General features: G+C 45.0%; 1 protein-coding gene across 1 annotated transcript; it reads right to left on the bottom strand.

Moving 5' to 3' along the window:
- Positions 1 to 859: 859 nt before the first annotated feature.
- Positions 860 to 15,064, bottom strand: GTF3C6 (general transcription factor IIIC subunit 6). The gene is made up of 6 exons (XM_084622827.1): positions 14,560 to 15,064; positions 8,779 to 8,859; positions 4,864 to 4,927; positions 4,627 to 4,671; positions 4,390 to 4,503; positions 860 to 1,545 (listed from the first exon to the last, which is right to left on the bottom strand). The coding sequence occupies exons 1-6, from the start codon at positions 14,596 to 14,598 to the stop codon at positions 1,241 to 1,243; spliced, it is 648 nt and encodes a 215-aa protein (XP_084478953.1). The 5' UTR covers positions 14,599 to 15,064; the 3' UTR covers positions 860 to 1,240.
- Positions 15,065 to 15,574: the final 510 nt, after the last annotated feature.

The raw sequence follows: 15,574 nt of genomic DNA, 5'->3' as shown, positions 1-15,574 counted from the left end.
CCTGAACCAAGAACTTTGTCATTACTGTATGTAATTGATTCCATTTAACCAATTTTAGCTCTCTTCTATATTTCTTTCCTTTTATGAATAAACCTTTAGATTTTAGATTCTAAAGAATTAGCAATAGCGTGATTTGTGGGTAAGATCTGACGGGTATATTGATCTGGCTCTGGAGCTTGGTCCTTTGGGATTGGGAGAACCTTTTTTTACTGGGGTATTGGTTTTCATAACCATTCGTCCCCATAACGAGTGGCACTGGTGGCGATACCGGGAAACTGGAGTGTCTAAGGGAATTGCTTGTGTGACTTGTGGTTAGCCAGTGGGGGGAGACTGAAGTCCTCTCTGTTTGGCTGGTTTAGCGTGTCTTAGAGGTGGAGAACCACCAGCCTGGGGCTGTGACTGCCTTGCTCTAAGCAATTTGTCCTGAATTGATACTCTTAGAAGTGTCCCACCAAAGGCAGCTTCGTTACAGTCCCTTTAGTAGTACTATATATAAAGTCAAGTGTATATCAATGAATGACAGGTGCAAGCTGGACAAAACAGGGTTAAGTGAGGTTCTAGTAAGCTCAGTGAGATGTTACAATAAAATTAAGTGAAGAATACATTTTGCCTTTTGTTGACAGAACAAGATTAAACCCCTAGATCACTTGCAGACTTCAACTGCTGATAGAAACATTTTGACCAGAAGTGGTCTCCTATTGGGGACCATATGCAGTGGAGGGAGGAAAGAAATAGGCTACCAAAAACAACTCAGATGTGTTTTGTATGGTGCCCACCAATCTTAGCAAATAGGTCACTTGTATAGCATTTCCTGGGAGGAGCATCCACATGGGTAAGGACATGAAACCCCAAGCTGAAATAATAACTGAAAATGTCAAGGCTTTATTTTGCAACAGATATCTTACAAAGAAAAGATTTACTTTTATTGATATTCATGGCTGTGCAGTGCATCAGAGTTTTTCTATGGTGTCTCCTTCTCATTTAGTCATTTGTTCCTGTTCTTCAACTCAGAGGTAAAGATGCTAGCTGGAAATGCATGTATATTTAACACAGAGACAGATACTAAAATCATCACATTCAAGACCCAAAAATGGCTTCCAAATTTGTGGGTGCAGTTTTGCACTCACTATTAATTACTCCCATAAAGTGGAGGTCAGGTTGAAGTGACTTTAAAAGTTTGGTTCATAATATTAACTAACTCCATTCATCCTCACTTCTAGACGCTGCAGATTTGACATCATCACCTAGGAGCATCATCTAAGGTATTGTCTTGAGCACTTCCTGAAGGAGAGTTTTCTGCTTCAGAGGCAGGGCTATCAAGGAGAGGGATAGAGTCATCCATTTCCATGCTATGCTGCTTCTCCAGTTCGTAAGTTAGGCCAGAGTTCCCTTTGTCACTGACCTCTCCCTCCAACTCGTCTGCCAGTTTGTCCTGGGCCTGAGCTGCCTCCTCAGAATCTTCCTTTTGGTGCAGAAAACTACAAATCATATTAGGTCTGCTGTATGAGAAATCTTTGTCTTTAATCTGTAACCACTCCACACCACCTGGTCAGAAAAAAGATAAACTAGTGAAACGGGGAGGAGAGATTTTAACAGCAAGACGACATTTTCTTAGTTTCACGAGTTCATTGTTTTAGCCTTAAACAATAACTAGAAATATGCAATAATGTTATGTTTGAGAAAAAACAACATTATATATGAGGTGGTGTGTGCCATAAGTTTCTGCTACAAAGAGACTTGAGGGAAAGAAAGGAAACTGCCTGTGACCCATTTTCCAAACCGGAAACAGTAAAATCCCTCCCAAATGTCCTTACTTCCTTCTGCTGCATAAGACGGACCTATTTTCACTATGATCCTCACATGCTGAAGTGAAGAGAAAAATTCTTAGTTAAGACAAATAGCAGCTTAAGTTTCACTGTCTTGAAGCAATACAGCATAAAACTCTGAGGGGTAGAAGGTTTGTTTGCTTGCTTATACTGGTTTATGTCTCCAATATAACATTTTTTGTCTAAGAACTGAGGGAGGGTCTTCAGAATCCCCATCATATAGATGATTTCTAATCAGCCATTTTCATTTGCTTTGCACTTGAGAGCTAATTATCAGAACTATTGTTCTTCTAGCTGAGCAGTGCCCCCAACAAGCTCTTAGCTCTACTGCTTCTTCAAATCAGCCAGTGTTTCCTATTAGGAGACTCAACACCTGTCCACCTCCAACGCACAAGCTACTGCTGCTGACTCCTGAGTATTTTCAACCTAGGAAGGTACCAAGAATCGAGATATGGTCTCCCATGTGCTGTGTAAAACATAGAATCATAGAATATCAGGGTTGGAAGGGACCTCAGGAGGTCATCTAGTCCAACTCAAAGCAGGACCGATCCCCAATTAAATCATCCCAGCCTGGGCTTTGTCAAGCCTGACCTTAAAAACTTCTAAGGAAGGAGATTCTACCACCTCCCTAGGTAACGCATTCCAGTGTTTCACCACCCTCCTAATGAAAAAGTTTTTCCTAATATCCAGCCTAAACCTCCCCCACTGCAACTTGAGACCATTACTCCTTGTCCTGTCCTCTTCTACATAACTATTACACCACCAGCTAAACCTATTACATTTCTAAAATTTGGCAATATATGAATTTTTATGGTACTTATTGCTGTCACAAACGGGGTCACTCAATTACAGTACACTCCAAGAGATTAAAACCAAAAATACATCGAAACAAAGAGGGCTGCTTAATGGGTATGCCTTCTGTTGATTTACTGGCATTTGAGTTTTGTGTGCGTGTCTCATGCTGGTTCTGTTTGTTCATCTAATAGCTTTTCATTCTTCCACAGCAGTGATACATAAAAATAAATGGTACAAAGTTGTAAAGGTCAACATTTCCTTGCCTAATCCAAAAGAATGACTGGGATGGGAATGACATCTTTCAAGAATGTAGATCTTTATCTTTGGGCTGAGTCCCACCATACATTCAGGAGTTGAGGCCACTAGTTTTTGTGGTTGTTGAGGTTTCCCTGAAAGCTAGGGCTGTGTCTTGGTTAACTAAGTAAGTGTGTCTGAGATAACTAAAAACTATTATTTAACAAGATAATCCTTTTCCAATTCCTATTTATCTTAGAATCAGTACATTTATATGCTGACAGAAAATTCCACTTGCATTATAAATACTGGGAGGGGGAAATCCTTTTCATTCAAAGGTTGGTTTCCCAATTATTTATAATACCAGTGAAATAGTGGATCACACAGACATTAGTTTACTATTCTTCAGTATTTATTTTGTACTGTGCCAACACTGTTGTATCTAGGTGCCACACAGCACCTATGCAAGTTCCAAAACAGTTTCCATACGATTCAAGATGCTAAGAATATATTTTACTGATGCAGAATGGAGACTATCATGTTAATTTAAGTTTAGACTATCAAATAACTTGATGGAACATGGCACCTGAAAACATCTAAGAATGACTACGAATGAAAAGTGGTACTGCAGGTCTGTAGACCAGTTTATTAAAAACAAATACAGATTACTAATGGAACTGGTATTTCTTCCCTCATGTAAGTATGCTCTTCAGAAGTCACACATGCTCAATATACAGTAATCAAAATGTGTCAAGTGCTGAATGTATGAGTATTGAGTGTTTGTCATGTGCAAGCATTGAATTGCTTGTGAGGAAGCTTGAGAGTTCAATTAGAACATTTCCTACAGTGGCATTGTTTTAATTAAGCAACCCACCTGCCACTAACTTTTAAAATGAATGATTTCTTAATAAATCAATAGGTAGTATTAGGTGGGGAAAGGAAATGTTACATCTTATGGGTAAAAGTCATCCCATCTGTGATCAGATCTTCACATCTAGATCGCTCACAAGATGACTTTTTAATACCATAAAATGTAATCTTCCAGCAGAATATGTATAAATTTAGCATAAAATGGCTCTTTATTCCTAACCCTGTGTATGAGCAAAATAGCAGGAACAATTGGGAATAAGACATTGCTAGGAGCAGTATTACTGTAAATATCTAAATACAGAAACAGCATTGACTTCCGGCCTAGAGATGAAAGGCAAAATTTAACCCTGGTGTGAAATGGTACAACGACATTGAAGCAAGTGCACCAGAACTTAATTTGCCTACAGAAATGCATATAAAAATGGAAAGTAGTTTGGCCAAAATCACAGGAAGCTTTACAAATAGCTATCATTTTTTAGTTCAGTTAATTTGTTTATATATGATGTTGTTGTTTAAGAACGGAAAGCTTGTATCCTTTAATTCCTTGGATACTTATTGGCACTAAATGGTCAAACTAATTTTTGTCTCCAGCCTGGTATCAAAGATAAGGTTTAGTCCTAGGACGACCTCACATGTTCCCACATACAAGACCAGGTGCACTAACCTACGCTCTCTTCTCCTTCCTTCTTTTCAGTCAGAAGCGTCCGTGTCATGTTCAGCTTCTTCATTGTGTGGCACTTGTATTTCAGCTGTAGCTTTTGGTTTCCTTCTGCGTCCACTATAAATAAAAATTAATTGATTCATTTTAGTGAACATCCACATCATCTGAAACATGAAAATTATCTGAACCTTACAGCGTCAGCTCAGATACAAGCCAGAACATAAAAGATGTATCACTTACCTTGTTCTGCATTTTCTTCAAACACCACACAGGTTCCAAGGGTATCTATGGAGAACAAAGGACAGTTAGCTGAGAAATAACAGAGGTTATTTGCCAAAGGCCCAGTACTTCAAAAACCTGAGTGCTCTCCACCTCCACTGAAGTCAATGGAAATTGAGGATGATCAGTATCTCTCATGATTGGGCCCTGTATGTCACACTGAAAATGAGCAGTTTCATCCATATAATCTTTTCCTACCTTCATACTCCCCAGCAAAGACATATCTGTCCATTTGCAAAATGGGCCTCTCTGTGTCTATTCCCTACAAACAAGGATAGACAGAAATTACATGGAAGTCATGCTTCAGCTAGTCAAGGCAAGGCACCAAGACTAGAGAAAACAACTGGTAAACTGGTATGCCAAGTACAGTAAAACCAGCATTATATACAGATTCCCTGACATGGTATATGCAGTACAAGACAAAAAAGCAATATGGAATAAAAGCTAGCGATAGTAAATCAAGTCTATTCTATCACACTGAGATTAATATGGGGAGAAAAACGAACATACACAAACAAAGGAAACTTTCTTTTCAGTGTATAGATTCAAAAGCTTCTTAAACTGTGAGATTTAGATGAAACAGATATACAGTATATCTCGGAAAATTAGGTAAGCAAATGAGAAAGGTGTGCAGGAGACAAAAAGGTTGCATGAGTACACAAACACCTGAACAACACGCAGGCACATCAGCAGTCCAATGGCAGCGGTAGGAAGCTATTATTTATATTATTTAACAAGCAGCTCTCTGAAAATAAAGGGACACCGTCAATTTAACATCAAGCAAATTTCTAAAAGTGAGTTAAAAATGGTTTCCAGGACTAGCCCTGCTTCTGTTTCCTTCTACAGGTTTCTGTGGTTTTACAATCACTTTCCCCTATTTTTAAAGTGTTTTTTTTCTCCCATTTCTGTGAGCGTGTCTCACAATCAACAAGGAAGTGACTATACAAAAGAAATAGTGAATCTGACTATACACAAAATGCTGTGAAACAAAGTAAACAAACAGAAATATTTTGGGGGTGATAACTTCTTTCAATCATAGTAACTTTAGATGTTATATTAATTATACTTGGTACATGATTTTAAGACAAACACTATTTTCCAGTTGATGATGTCCCACTGAGTTGACTGAATCCTTTTAAAAAGTCTTTGACCTGGAAAAGGCTACAGCATGTTGAGGGAAGAGGCAGTTGCAAGAAGTCCAAAGGAGCATAAACTAACCTGTATCCAATCTCCTATTTATTAACAGCTTTTCAAAAGCACTTTATGTAATTGCCTCAGGGAAAACAGTATTTTAACTCAGAGTTTTATATTACTAAATTTACTTGCATGGAAAATAAATGATTCCCTAAGGGACAAAACCTTTTCAGGGCTGCATACTGGGGGATTTCTGTGTGGACAAGAGGGTGGAAGAAATCCTTACTCTGACTGCAGTTCAGTACAAAATCTATTTCATTGCCATTAATGCAACTTCAGGTTTACAATAGCTTCTGTGGCTCCTGTACATTCATTTTGGGAGTGTATTTTTTGGGTTGGGGAGGCATGGTTTGGAGGGGGGGTGGGTAGAGACGGCCAGAGGATTTACTGAGTATACACCTTTCTAAAGCCCAGTTGCATGCAGGGATGCTGGAAGTCCCTTCTGAACATAGCCTTGCAGCATAGAGGTTGGAACCCTTGCATGAGGTTCCAAAATCCTGCTCTCCCTTTTGCAACAGAACCTTATAAGTTGTGCTGGCTCTGAGCCCTTCCAACTACACAGGGCATAGGGACAAGATTTATAATCTAACAGGTTATTGGTTCTTCCTGCTTATTCTTCATACAGAATCACAATCCTCAGTTTGTAATATCAGTCCTCTCCACACAACCCAATTATGATGTCACAAATTAAGGAAGACATCAGAGGGAGAATCAGTTCCAAGATCAGAAGAACTCTTAATGGTGAATTGAAATACTTTAAGTACACATAAAAATTAATTTTCTGAATCACTATCAGAACACAAGCAACCTTAAAACTGAAAAAACAACAGAAGCTCACGTATTCTCACTTCATAAGCCTGAAATGTTCTCAGAAAAAACACTACTCCATGTGACGCTGTATGGAATATGGGAGACACTTTATGATATTGTTCATACCAATATTGTAAAATTCCAAGGAATCTTAATATCTTACCAGATATGCCACGTGAAAATGTTATGCTTTGCCAAGTATGATAATCTCATTTATATGTTTGATTCACCTTTTATTGTGAGTTATACGATATGTATGGTATATCTGTGTATTTCTAGGTGACACTCCCAGACATCAGCATTGCTCGCCTGTTCGATGGCCCATCAGGATCATCAGCTATACAAAGAACCCACTGAAAGGAGCCAGGGGCTACACCTTCTGAGTCAGCAGGACGAGTAGGGGCATGCCTATAGATAGAGAACTTTAAGGCTTTTCCATGCCTTGTGCTGTGAAGCTTGAGTTTGGGACACAGGAAGTACAAGCCAGATGGCAAAAGGAATATAAAGGGCAGCTGCATCATCTCCATGTTGTATTAATTTCTGCTTCTTACTTCTGGAGTAACTTTTCTACAAACGAAGTTCTGAACAAAGGACTGAATGACCCATCCTGGAATACTGAGCCTGATACTAAGAACCTGATATATGGACTTTGAAGTCTCTGTATTTATCTAATTGCTTTACCATTTAACAAATCTCTTCTTGTTCTTTCTTTTTTCCTTATAATAAACCTTTAGTTTTAGACACTAAAGGATAGACTAGCAGCATGGTATTTTAGGTAAGATCCAAAATAACATTAACCTGGTGATGTGGCTGACCCTTTGGGGTCAGAAGAACATTTTGTATAGTGAGCAGAGTTTTTAAATAACTTCTCACTGTACTGGATCTAGGAGCTGATTGGGAATCAGAGAACTGGAATGCAATAAAAGGAGCTGTGTGACTTTTTTTTTTTTTTAAGCTTCTCAATAACCAGCGTTGGGGATCAGAAGTTTTGTGACTGGTTGGTGAGTTTAACTTCAGTGTTAACCACCAGTTTGTACTCCTTTTCAGTTTGGGAGTGTCTGCTCTCCCTTACGCAGCCTCCTCTGACCTTGACATTTTCAGTAAGGGCTGCCCCAGGCACACCGAGTCACACTCCATTTCTTAGCAAAGATTCAAAACTGGGTGTCTCATTAGTAACTACAGCGGACCCCTGCTATAGCACGCATCGCTATAGCGCGGATTCGCATATAGCGCTGTCGCAGTGATTTAAATTGGGATCCATGGTAACGCGGCCCCCACCATAACGCGGTACCGCGCATGGATCCCGAACCCTGCGTTCTAGCGAGGATCCAGTGTAGTACTATAGTGATGCCTCATTACTGATATTTCATTATTTTTCCTAGTATACTGTGAAGTATAATTAAAATTAAACTATGCTTAAAATAAATACTTGAACAAAGCATATTTGTTGTAATGTACTGACCTTGATAGATACAATTATATTTGTTTGGCCTCATCAGTGAGACTATTCAGATGTGTAAAGTTAAGTTACTTGTTTGTGAGATGAGGGCCTTTCATGTTAATTTTGTAAAATCCACAGTGGGTAGCACAGTTGTTAATACAAATTAATGAGATTCTCTCACAAATATTTCCAAAAAGTAACTTTTAAAAAAAAGTCTTCTGAGGCTAAGCTTGGGGTTTTGTTTTTCCTGCTAAAACTGATAACATCAAAGTAGGATACAAAATGTAGATCCCTGTACTACTGTATAAGATACAAAAACTGGAAAAGTTTAGTAGTGTCTGACAAGAGTAAATGGTTTTCACTATTTAAAAATACTGTGTTTGTTTGTGTGGTTTAAGTCACTTGGGTGTTTTTGAAAGTTATACCCTAAGTTTTGCATAACAGTATATTCACAGGCCAAAGGGAACTTTTGATATGCATTCACATTGCCCACTGATGCTAATTGCTCTGTGCACAGACGATGGGCAGTTTATCGCTCATATAGTCTGCATATTTCTACACTAAAAGTTTGATCCAAAGCCCACTGAGTTCAATGAGGCTCTAAAATTTCTCCTTGTTCACGAAAATAAAAACTTGCCTCTTTACTAATATGTTGTAGTCAAACTCACCAAAATCTTGCATTTGTTTTCACATTTTTCTAGGAAGTCTGAATCAATAATTCCTGATAATTCTACCACGACCAGCTGTTCCTGCAACATAAACGTATAAAGCTCATTCATCATATATTTAGAACACTAAATAAATGAACAACTTTAACATGAACACAGATACGTCTATTACTTTGCTATTAAAACAGACCTCCCTCAAAACTGTAGAACCAAAATTTGACCTATATTGTTTGTTTGCAAAACAACACAAAGATATTGCTATACCAGAGCAAAGTAATATCCAACTAGTACACAGTTCTGTCCATGTCACCAAAACCACAACTGAATTTGAAGGCTGTTTGTATTCGACCTCAGATAATGTTCAGTTTATACCTGGAAGAATAAGGACCGACAGCTCTTATAATTTTATGCTAGCTAGCGTAACAGCACATATTATACTTATTCATATTTTTAATTAAATCTTACAATGCTTCAACATTTACCAATTATAGACTGTAGCGTGAATTCTATAGGTTAATTATAAAGTTTAATTTTTTCTCCTTCTATCTATTTACAATGTGTTTCCATTTAATTTGTTCTTGTAATTCCTTAATTTGAGGGGATGGGGAGTATAGGAGGAGAAAATGGTGTTGACAGATCTTTGCCAGTCTTTTTCTGAAGATAAGAGATAGATGCCCATTTTCCATGACCAATCTTATAATAATCATCAGTGAACACACAATTTAATTTTAAAAGTGTGGCAAAGGAAATATTGCAAGTTTGATTTTACAGCTTACGAGTAGCTATTACTCTTTTTTTTAAGGTTATGGTAAAATAATGTGACAGTATCAGTATTATTTTCAAAGTTCTTCCTCCTATATAATACAGTAAAGTCTCTTTTCTAGTTTCAGTTGTCTACATGTAACTATCTGACTTTGCCATCACAGTCCTCTGCTATCACAAAAATAAACATCTCAAATAAAAACTAGATTTGTTATAATTGGAAGATTTTTAAAACATGACTCCATTGGAGAGGCAATGCAGTGTAATGGATAAAAGTTCCAAATGGACTTGGGAGACTTGAGTTCTACTTCGCTTTCCACCACTAACTTTCTGTGATCTTGGGCAGTCATTTCACCTCACTGTACCTCAGTTTCCCCTTCCACCCTTGGAGTATCTTGTCTATTTAGAATGTAACCTTTTTGGGAGAGGGACCACCTTGTATGTTTGTATAGTGCCTATCACAACTGGGACCTGATATCAGTTGTGCACTGTAGGTATTACCCTAATACAAACAACACCAGTTCCAGTATCCTGTGTGAAATGAACTGGTGTCAGTCCACTTCCTAGCTGATTGGTGTCCACATTATGAAAGCCACTATCATAACCTGCATTCTTCTGGAGCGTCAAAGGCCTGCTGCTCTACACTATAAAATGTTACCATTTGTAAACAATCATAAGTATGCTCATAAAACTTGCAGATGATACCGAGCTAGGAGGGCTTGCAATCACTTTGGAGAATAGGCTAGGCTACGCTAAGAATTCAAAATTACCTTGACAAATTGCAGAATTAATCTGAAATTAGTAAAATGAAATTAAATAAAGACAAATGAAAAGTATTGCACTTAAGAAGAAAAAATCAAATGCACAACTACAAAATGGGAAATAACTGGGTAGGCAGTAGTACTGCTGAAAACGGTTTGGGGATTACTATGGATCACAAACTGAATGAGAGCCAACTACGTGTTGCAGTTGCAAAAAAGGCTAATGTTCTGAGGTGTATTAACAGGAGTTTCACACGTAGGATACAGGAGGTATCTGTCCCTCTCTACTTGGCAAGAGTGACCTGGCCTCAGCTGGAATATTTGTATCCAGTTCTGAGCACCACACTTCAAGAAAGATAGGGATAAATTGGAGAGAGTCAAGGTGAAAGCAACAACAATGTAAAAGGTTTAGAAAACCTGACCTACGAGGAAAGGTTAAGAAAACTGTACATGTTTACTCTAGGGGAAAAAAAAAGGGGGGGGGAGATCCTGATAAGTCTTCTGCTGTATCTCACAAAAGCTTATGGTCTAATAAATTTGTTAGTCTCTAAAGTGCCACAAGTCCTCCTTTTCTTTTTAGGGATACAGACTAGCACGGCTGCTACTCTGAAACCTACAAGGGGACAGTGATCGATTGTTCTCCATGTCCACTTAAGGTAAGGTAAGAAATAATGGGCTTAATCAGCAGCAAATGAAATGTAGGTTAGCTAGTAGGAAAAATTTTCGAATGACAAAACTAGTTAATTTCTATAATAGGCTTCCAAAGGAGTATGTGAAATCTCCATCAGCAGAGGCTTTTAAGAACAGATTGGACACACATCTGTGAGGGAAGGTCTAGGTTTACTTGGTGTTATCTCAGCACATGGGGCTGGACTAGATCAGGGTTCTCAACCTTTTTCTCTCTGAGGCCTCCCTCGACATGCTATAAAAACTCTAGGGCCCAGCGGTGGCGGGGGGTGGAGGGGAGGGGTCTCGGGGCAGGGGCCTTGGGCATAGGCATAGGCATAGTTTGACTTCTATTTTGGGGAGTGGGCAGGGGCCAGCGGGGCTCAAGCCACCTCCACATGGTGGGATACAGGGATGGAGTGCAACCTCCATCCCCTGACTCATCTCAGCAGGCCACACAGCCTGTCTGGGTTGAGGGGGGGCGGGGAAGCAACCAAAAATTATAACTCAAAGGTGGAGGGCTTAGCTCAAAAAGTTTGAAAACAGCTTAGGGTGCAGGAAGGGGGTAGCTGGGGCTGTGTGCCCACAGGGGGTGGCTGTGTGGGTGAATGGAGGGGGTGGCTAGGGGCTGGGTGCAGGAAGGGGATAGCTCAGGGTGCAGAGAGACGGGTATTAGGGACTGTATGCAGGCAAGGCGATAGCTCAGTGCAGAGAGAGGAGTGTTAGGGGCTGTGTGCAGGCAGGGGATAGCTCAGGGTCAGGGAGGGCGTAGATCAGGGTGTAGGGAGAGGGGTATTAGGGGCTGTGTGCTGTGAGGACTCCCCTATGATCCCTGTTCCCAGAGGGGTCTGCCAGCCATGGAGCAGGGTCTCCCCATCTGGGTGGGCTCTTACCGGCTGCTTCTTTGGGAGCAAACAGGGCTGGGAGCTGAGAAGCAGCTTCAACCTGGGGCACCAGCAGGAGAGGAGGGAACGCTGCCGCTGCCTGCTCCATGGCACCAGCGAGGGCTCCAGCTTCCTGCCTCCGACCTGGCCAGGGAGAAGAGATGTGGGGGAGGAGGGGAGCTGCCCCCAGGGCTGCCATGCTCTTGTGCTGCAGTTTATTATTTTTTTGGGAAGGGGAGCAATGCCCTCCATGTCTCCAACTCTGCCCATGGGCTCAGGGCTTCTGCCGCACAGGGAGTACCAGGGCTCGGGGCTCCAGGATTCAGCCCCACACCTCCCAGGTTCAGTCCCGTGGGGGAAATGGGGGGCGAGGGGCACCAGGGATTGGGGCTTCAGCTGCAGGGCTCCACGGCCTCCTTGAAAGAGCTTGCAGGCTCCCAGGGGCTGTGGACCCCTGGTTGAGAACCGCTGGACTCGCTGACCCCTCAGGGTCTCTTCCAGCCGTACAATTCTATGAGTCTGTGCTAACTGCTACAGTAGCAGGTACATAGGATATTCCTGAGGGCATTCTGTGCCAAAAAAATTAAAAATTATGTGCATAATATTTTAAAATTCTGCAAGTTTTATTTGTCAATAAATAAATGCAGAGGCTCCAGCATGGCAGTGGGAATCACAGGCCACTGGCTACACAAAGGTGGGAGATCACCTGCAGCCTCCCCACGCCCAGGACACGGACTCAGCGGTGAGGCTACACCCGACCCTGCCACACCATAAGGCCCAGGTCTGCCCCAGAAACACCCTAGAACCCTGCTCTTCTGCACCAGCTGTGGGGCAGGCAGGATCCAAGTGTGGAGGGACTCAGTGTGAGGGGATTCAGGTGTGGGGGAGAGGGTGGTGTGTGGGACAATCTGGGTGCAGGCAGCTCAGTGGGGAGGATGTGGATGCACAGAGGTTCGTGGCGGGGGCGGGGTCCTAGGTGTAGAGGCAATAGCAGTGATGAGCTGGAGCCAGTTCGCACGAACCGGTTGTTAAATTCTGAAGCAGTTTTAGAACCGGTTGTTAACCCGCTTCTCTGCAGGGGGCGCTGAGGCTTTGATGGGCTCCGGCCTGGAAGTGATGTAATTCCTCCTCCGGCCACCGGGGGCGCTGCGCTGCAGGAGCCATGTGGGCTGCCGCCTGGCTCTGCGCATGAGCCCTGTTGCTGCTGCTGCTCCCCCGACCCCTGGCCCTCCCGCTGCTGCCTGGTGGGTCCCCGGCTGCTCTGCTGGGCCTGGGCTGCGTCCTGCTGCTCGGGCTTCTCCAAGCCACTCTCCCCGTGAGTACCCACCACCCTGCCTGCAGCCAGCCCTTGTCTCCAGCTACCCCCGCACCCCCTGCCCTGCCCGCAGCCAGCCTGTCTCCAGGCACCCCCGCACCCCCTGCCCTGCCCGCAGCCAGCCCCTGCTGCACCCCCCAACCCGAAGCTAGCCAGCCCCACACCCCCCGTCTCCAGCCAACCCCTGCCACATCCCCCTGCAGCCCTGCCCGAAACCAGCCAGCCCCACACGCCGTCTCCAGCCAGCCCCGCATCCCCTGCCCTGCCTGCAGCCAGCCCCGCATCCCCTGTCTCCGGCTAGCCCAGTCCCACGCTGCTGTCTGCAGCTGGCCCCACGCCCACTGGTGCCCTACAGTTCCCAGGGCAGTAACCATGCACACCTGCTTCAATGAGGGGGGGGCAGGGAGCAGCTGGGACCCACACATGTGCAGACAGCAAGTGTGAAAAATCAGGACAGGGGGTGGGTGGTAATAGGAGCCTATATAAGAAAAAGACCCCAAAATCGGGACATCTGGTCACCCTAGCACACCCCCAGGGAGTGGCGGGGACCCACACATATGAAACAGAGCTCATTTCTAGTTCAGGCCCATCTTTTTAAAAAAGAACTTTAGGTAGGATTAACATACATCTGTATTTTCCCAGACAGGTCAGGCTTTTTGGTTCTTAAATTGCTGTCTGGGAGGAATTTTTAATATTTTCCTGGGAAAATATGGATGTATGGTAACCCTATTGGTACAAAAAATACATACAAATCAGAACTTTTTACAGGGAACCGGTTGTTAAGGTTTTGGCAGCTCATCACTGGGCAATAGGACTCTGCAGGGGCTTCGAGCTGAAGGCGGCTGGGGCTCAGAGGAGGGGTCTGGGTGTGGGGGTCTCAGCGGCGTGGGCGTCTGGATGCTGGGGGAGTGGGACTTGGTCGGGTGGTATTCAGTCTCACTTCCAACACATTGCAGGCCATGCCAGTGAGAGCCAGGATTGAAGGACAGGGAGCATGACTGCCCCCTTGCCCTGGGGTGGGGGCACAGCCACAGCCTGCCCAATTTGGTGCAAATATTGCGGGAAAATAGGAATGAGGGCTCTCCTCCCCCCCCACCCTCTGTCACTGACTCCTCTCTCTCCCGTCGTGTCCAGCCCCGCTTCCAGCCTAGTCAGACACCCACCCTGCCACACCCTCCAGGGGCCAGCCCCGCCCGGGAGCTCCGCTGCCACCCAGCAGGCGTGCAACAACGGGCGGGAGCGCCGGGGACCGCAGCCTGGGGCTGTCCTACGCGAGCCCCCAGGGGCAGCCAAACACCGCCCCCCACCACTAATCAGGCCGGGCAGCAGCAAGGAGCCTGAGCACAGACGCAGACACCTGATACCTGCGCCGCTGCTAGGGACTCCTACCCACCTGCTCCTCCTCTTCCTCCTCAGCTGCCGCCGCCGCCATGTCCCGGATCCCGCTGCGAGCCGGCGCCTCAGCGCCCACTACGTGACCCTGCCGCCGCCATCTTAGATTCGGAAAGGCCCCACCCCCGACGGCTCAGATCGGGGCGGGGGTCGATCCCCCCAGGCGGGGGGCGCGGAGCGGCGAAGTCCTGCTCCAGCCGCTTGCTAGGGCGGGGAAGGGGCTGCAGGGCGCGCGGAGGGAGGCGGTTTGCTGGGGGGTTTCCTCCGGCCCCAGGGTCATAGGGCCGCCCGCGGGGAGATTCCAGACGCCCCCTAGCTCCCGCCACAGGGCTCGGGCCCCGGGTAGCGCTTGGCAAACGGTAACGGGCGCCGCGCAGCCCCAGGCCCGGGAGGCCCAGTGGGCGCAGGGGGCTTGGCGAGGGATGGCGGGGCAGTGAGAGGGCTGGGCCAGGCCGGCGGGAGCGGTGAGTTCCTGGCCCGCGGAGGGGAAGCGGCTGCCCGGCGAGCGTGGCTGGGAGGGAGGGGGGATCGCGGACTGTGATGGGGGAGGGGGTGAGAGGGCGGGGGCGACGTGGCCCTTGGGCTCTCTCCGCAGTCAGGGGTCAGCCGACCTGAGCCGGAGACAGAAACTAATTGGGCTGGGGCCTGACTGTGAGCTGCCTCCACATGGCGCCGGGGGCACCCCAGACCTCCGCTCAGCTAGTGCCCGGTGATCTTAAGTGATCTGCTTGCAGGCCCACCGCTGCCCAGCCTTGTGTCCCTTGCCAGGCAGCCCGTGTCTCTTGAGAACTTCCCGTCGCCTCCTCCCGCTTCTGCCCCTGGCCAGCGGCCAGGCGAGCTGGGTTCGTATGGAAGCTGCTATGGGAACCGAGCTCGCCTGGGGTTTACAGCCGGAATGCTTCATTTTCATAGGCTGAACTGAACATGTAGCTGATGGCTGCCAGAGGCAGGAGATTTACCAGCCCTGGCCTGTAATCAGTCAATCCGTTCATGGAGCAGTTACCCAGAGCTACTAG

Source organism: Lepidochelys olivacea (genome assembly GCF_965140295.1).
Source record: "Lepidochelys olivacea isolate rLepOli2 genome assembly, chromosome: 3".
NCBI lineage: Eukaryota > Metazoa > Chordata > Testudines > Cheloniidae > Lepidochelys > Lepidochelys olivacea.
This window is presented reverse-complemented; position numbering and strand designations above follow the sequence as displayed.

Coding starts and splice junctions, on each gene's coding strand:
- GTF3C6 (XM_084622827.1), bottom strand. CDS start 14,598: ATGGCGGCGGCGGCAGCTGAGGAGGAAGAGGAGGAGCAG. Junction 4,672..4,863: donor CTTTGCTGGGGAGTATGAAG/GTAGGAAAAGAT, acceptor TGTTCTCCATAG/ATACCCTTGGAACCTGTGTG. Junction 4,504..4,626: donor TGAAGAAAATGCAGAACAAG/GTAAGTGATACA, acceptor TTTTATTTATAG/TGGACGCAGAAGGAAACCAA.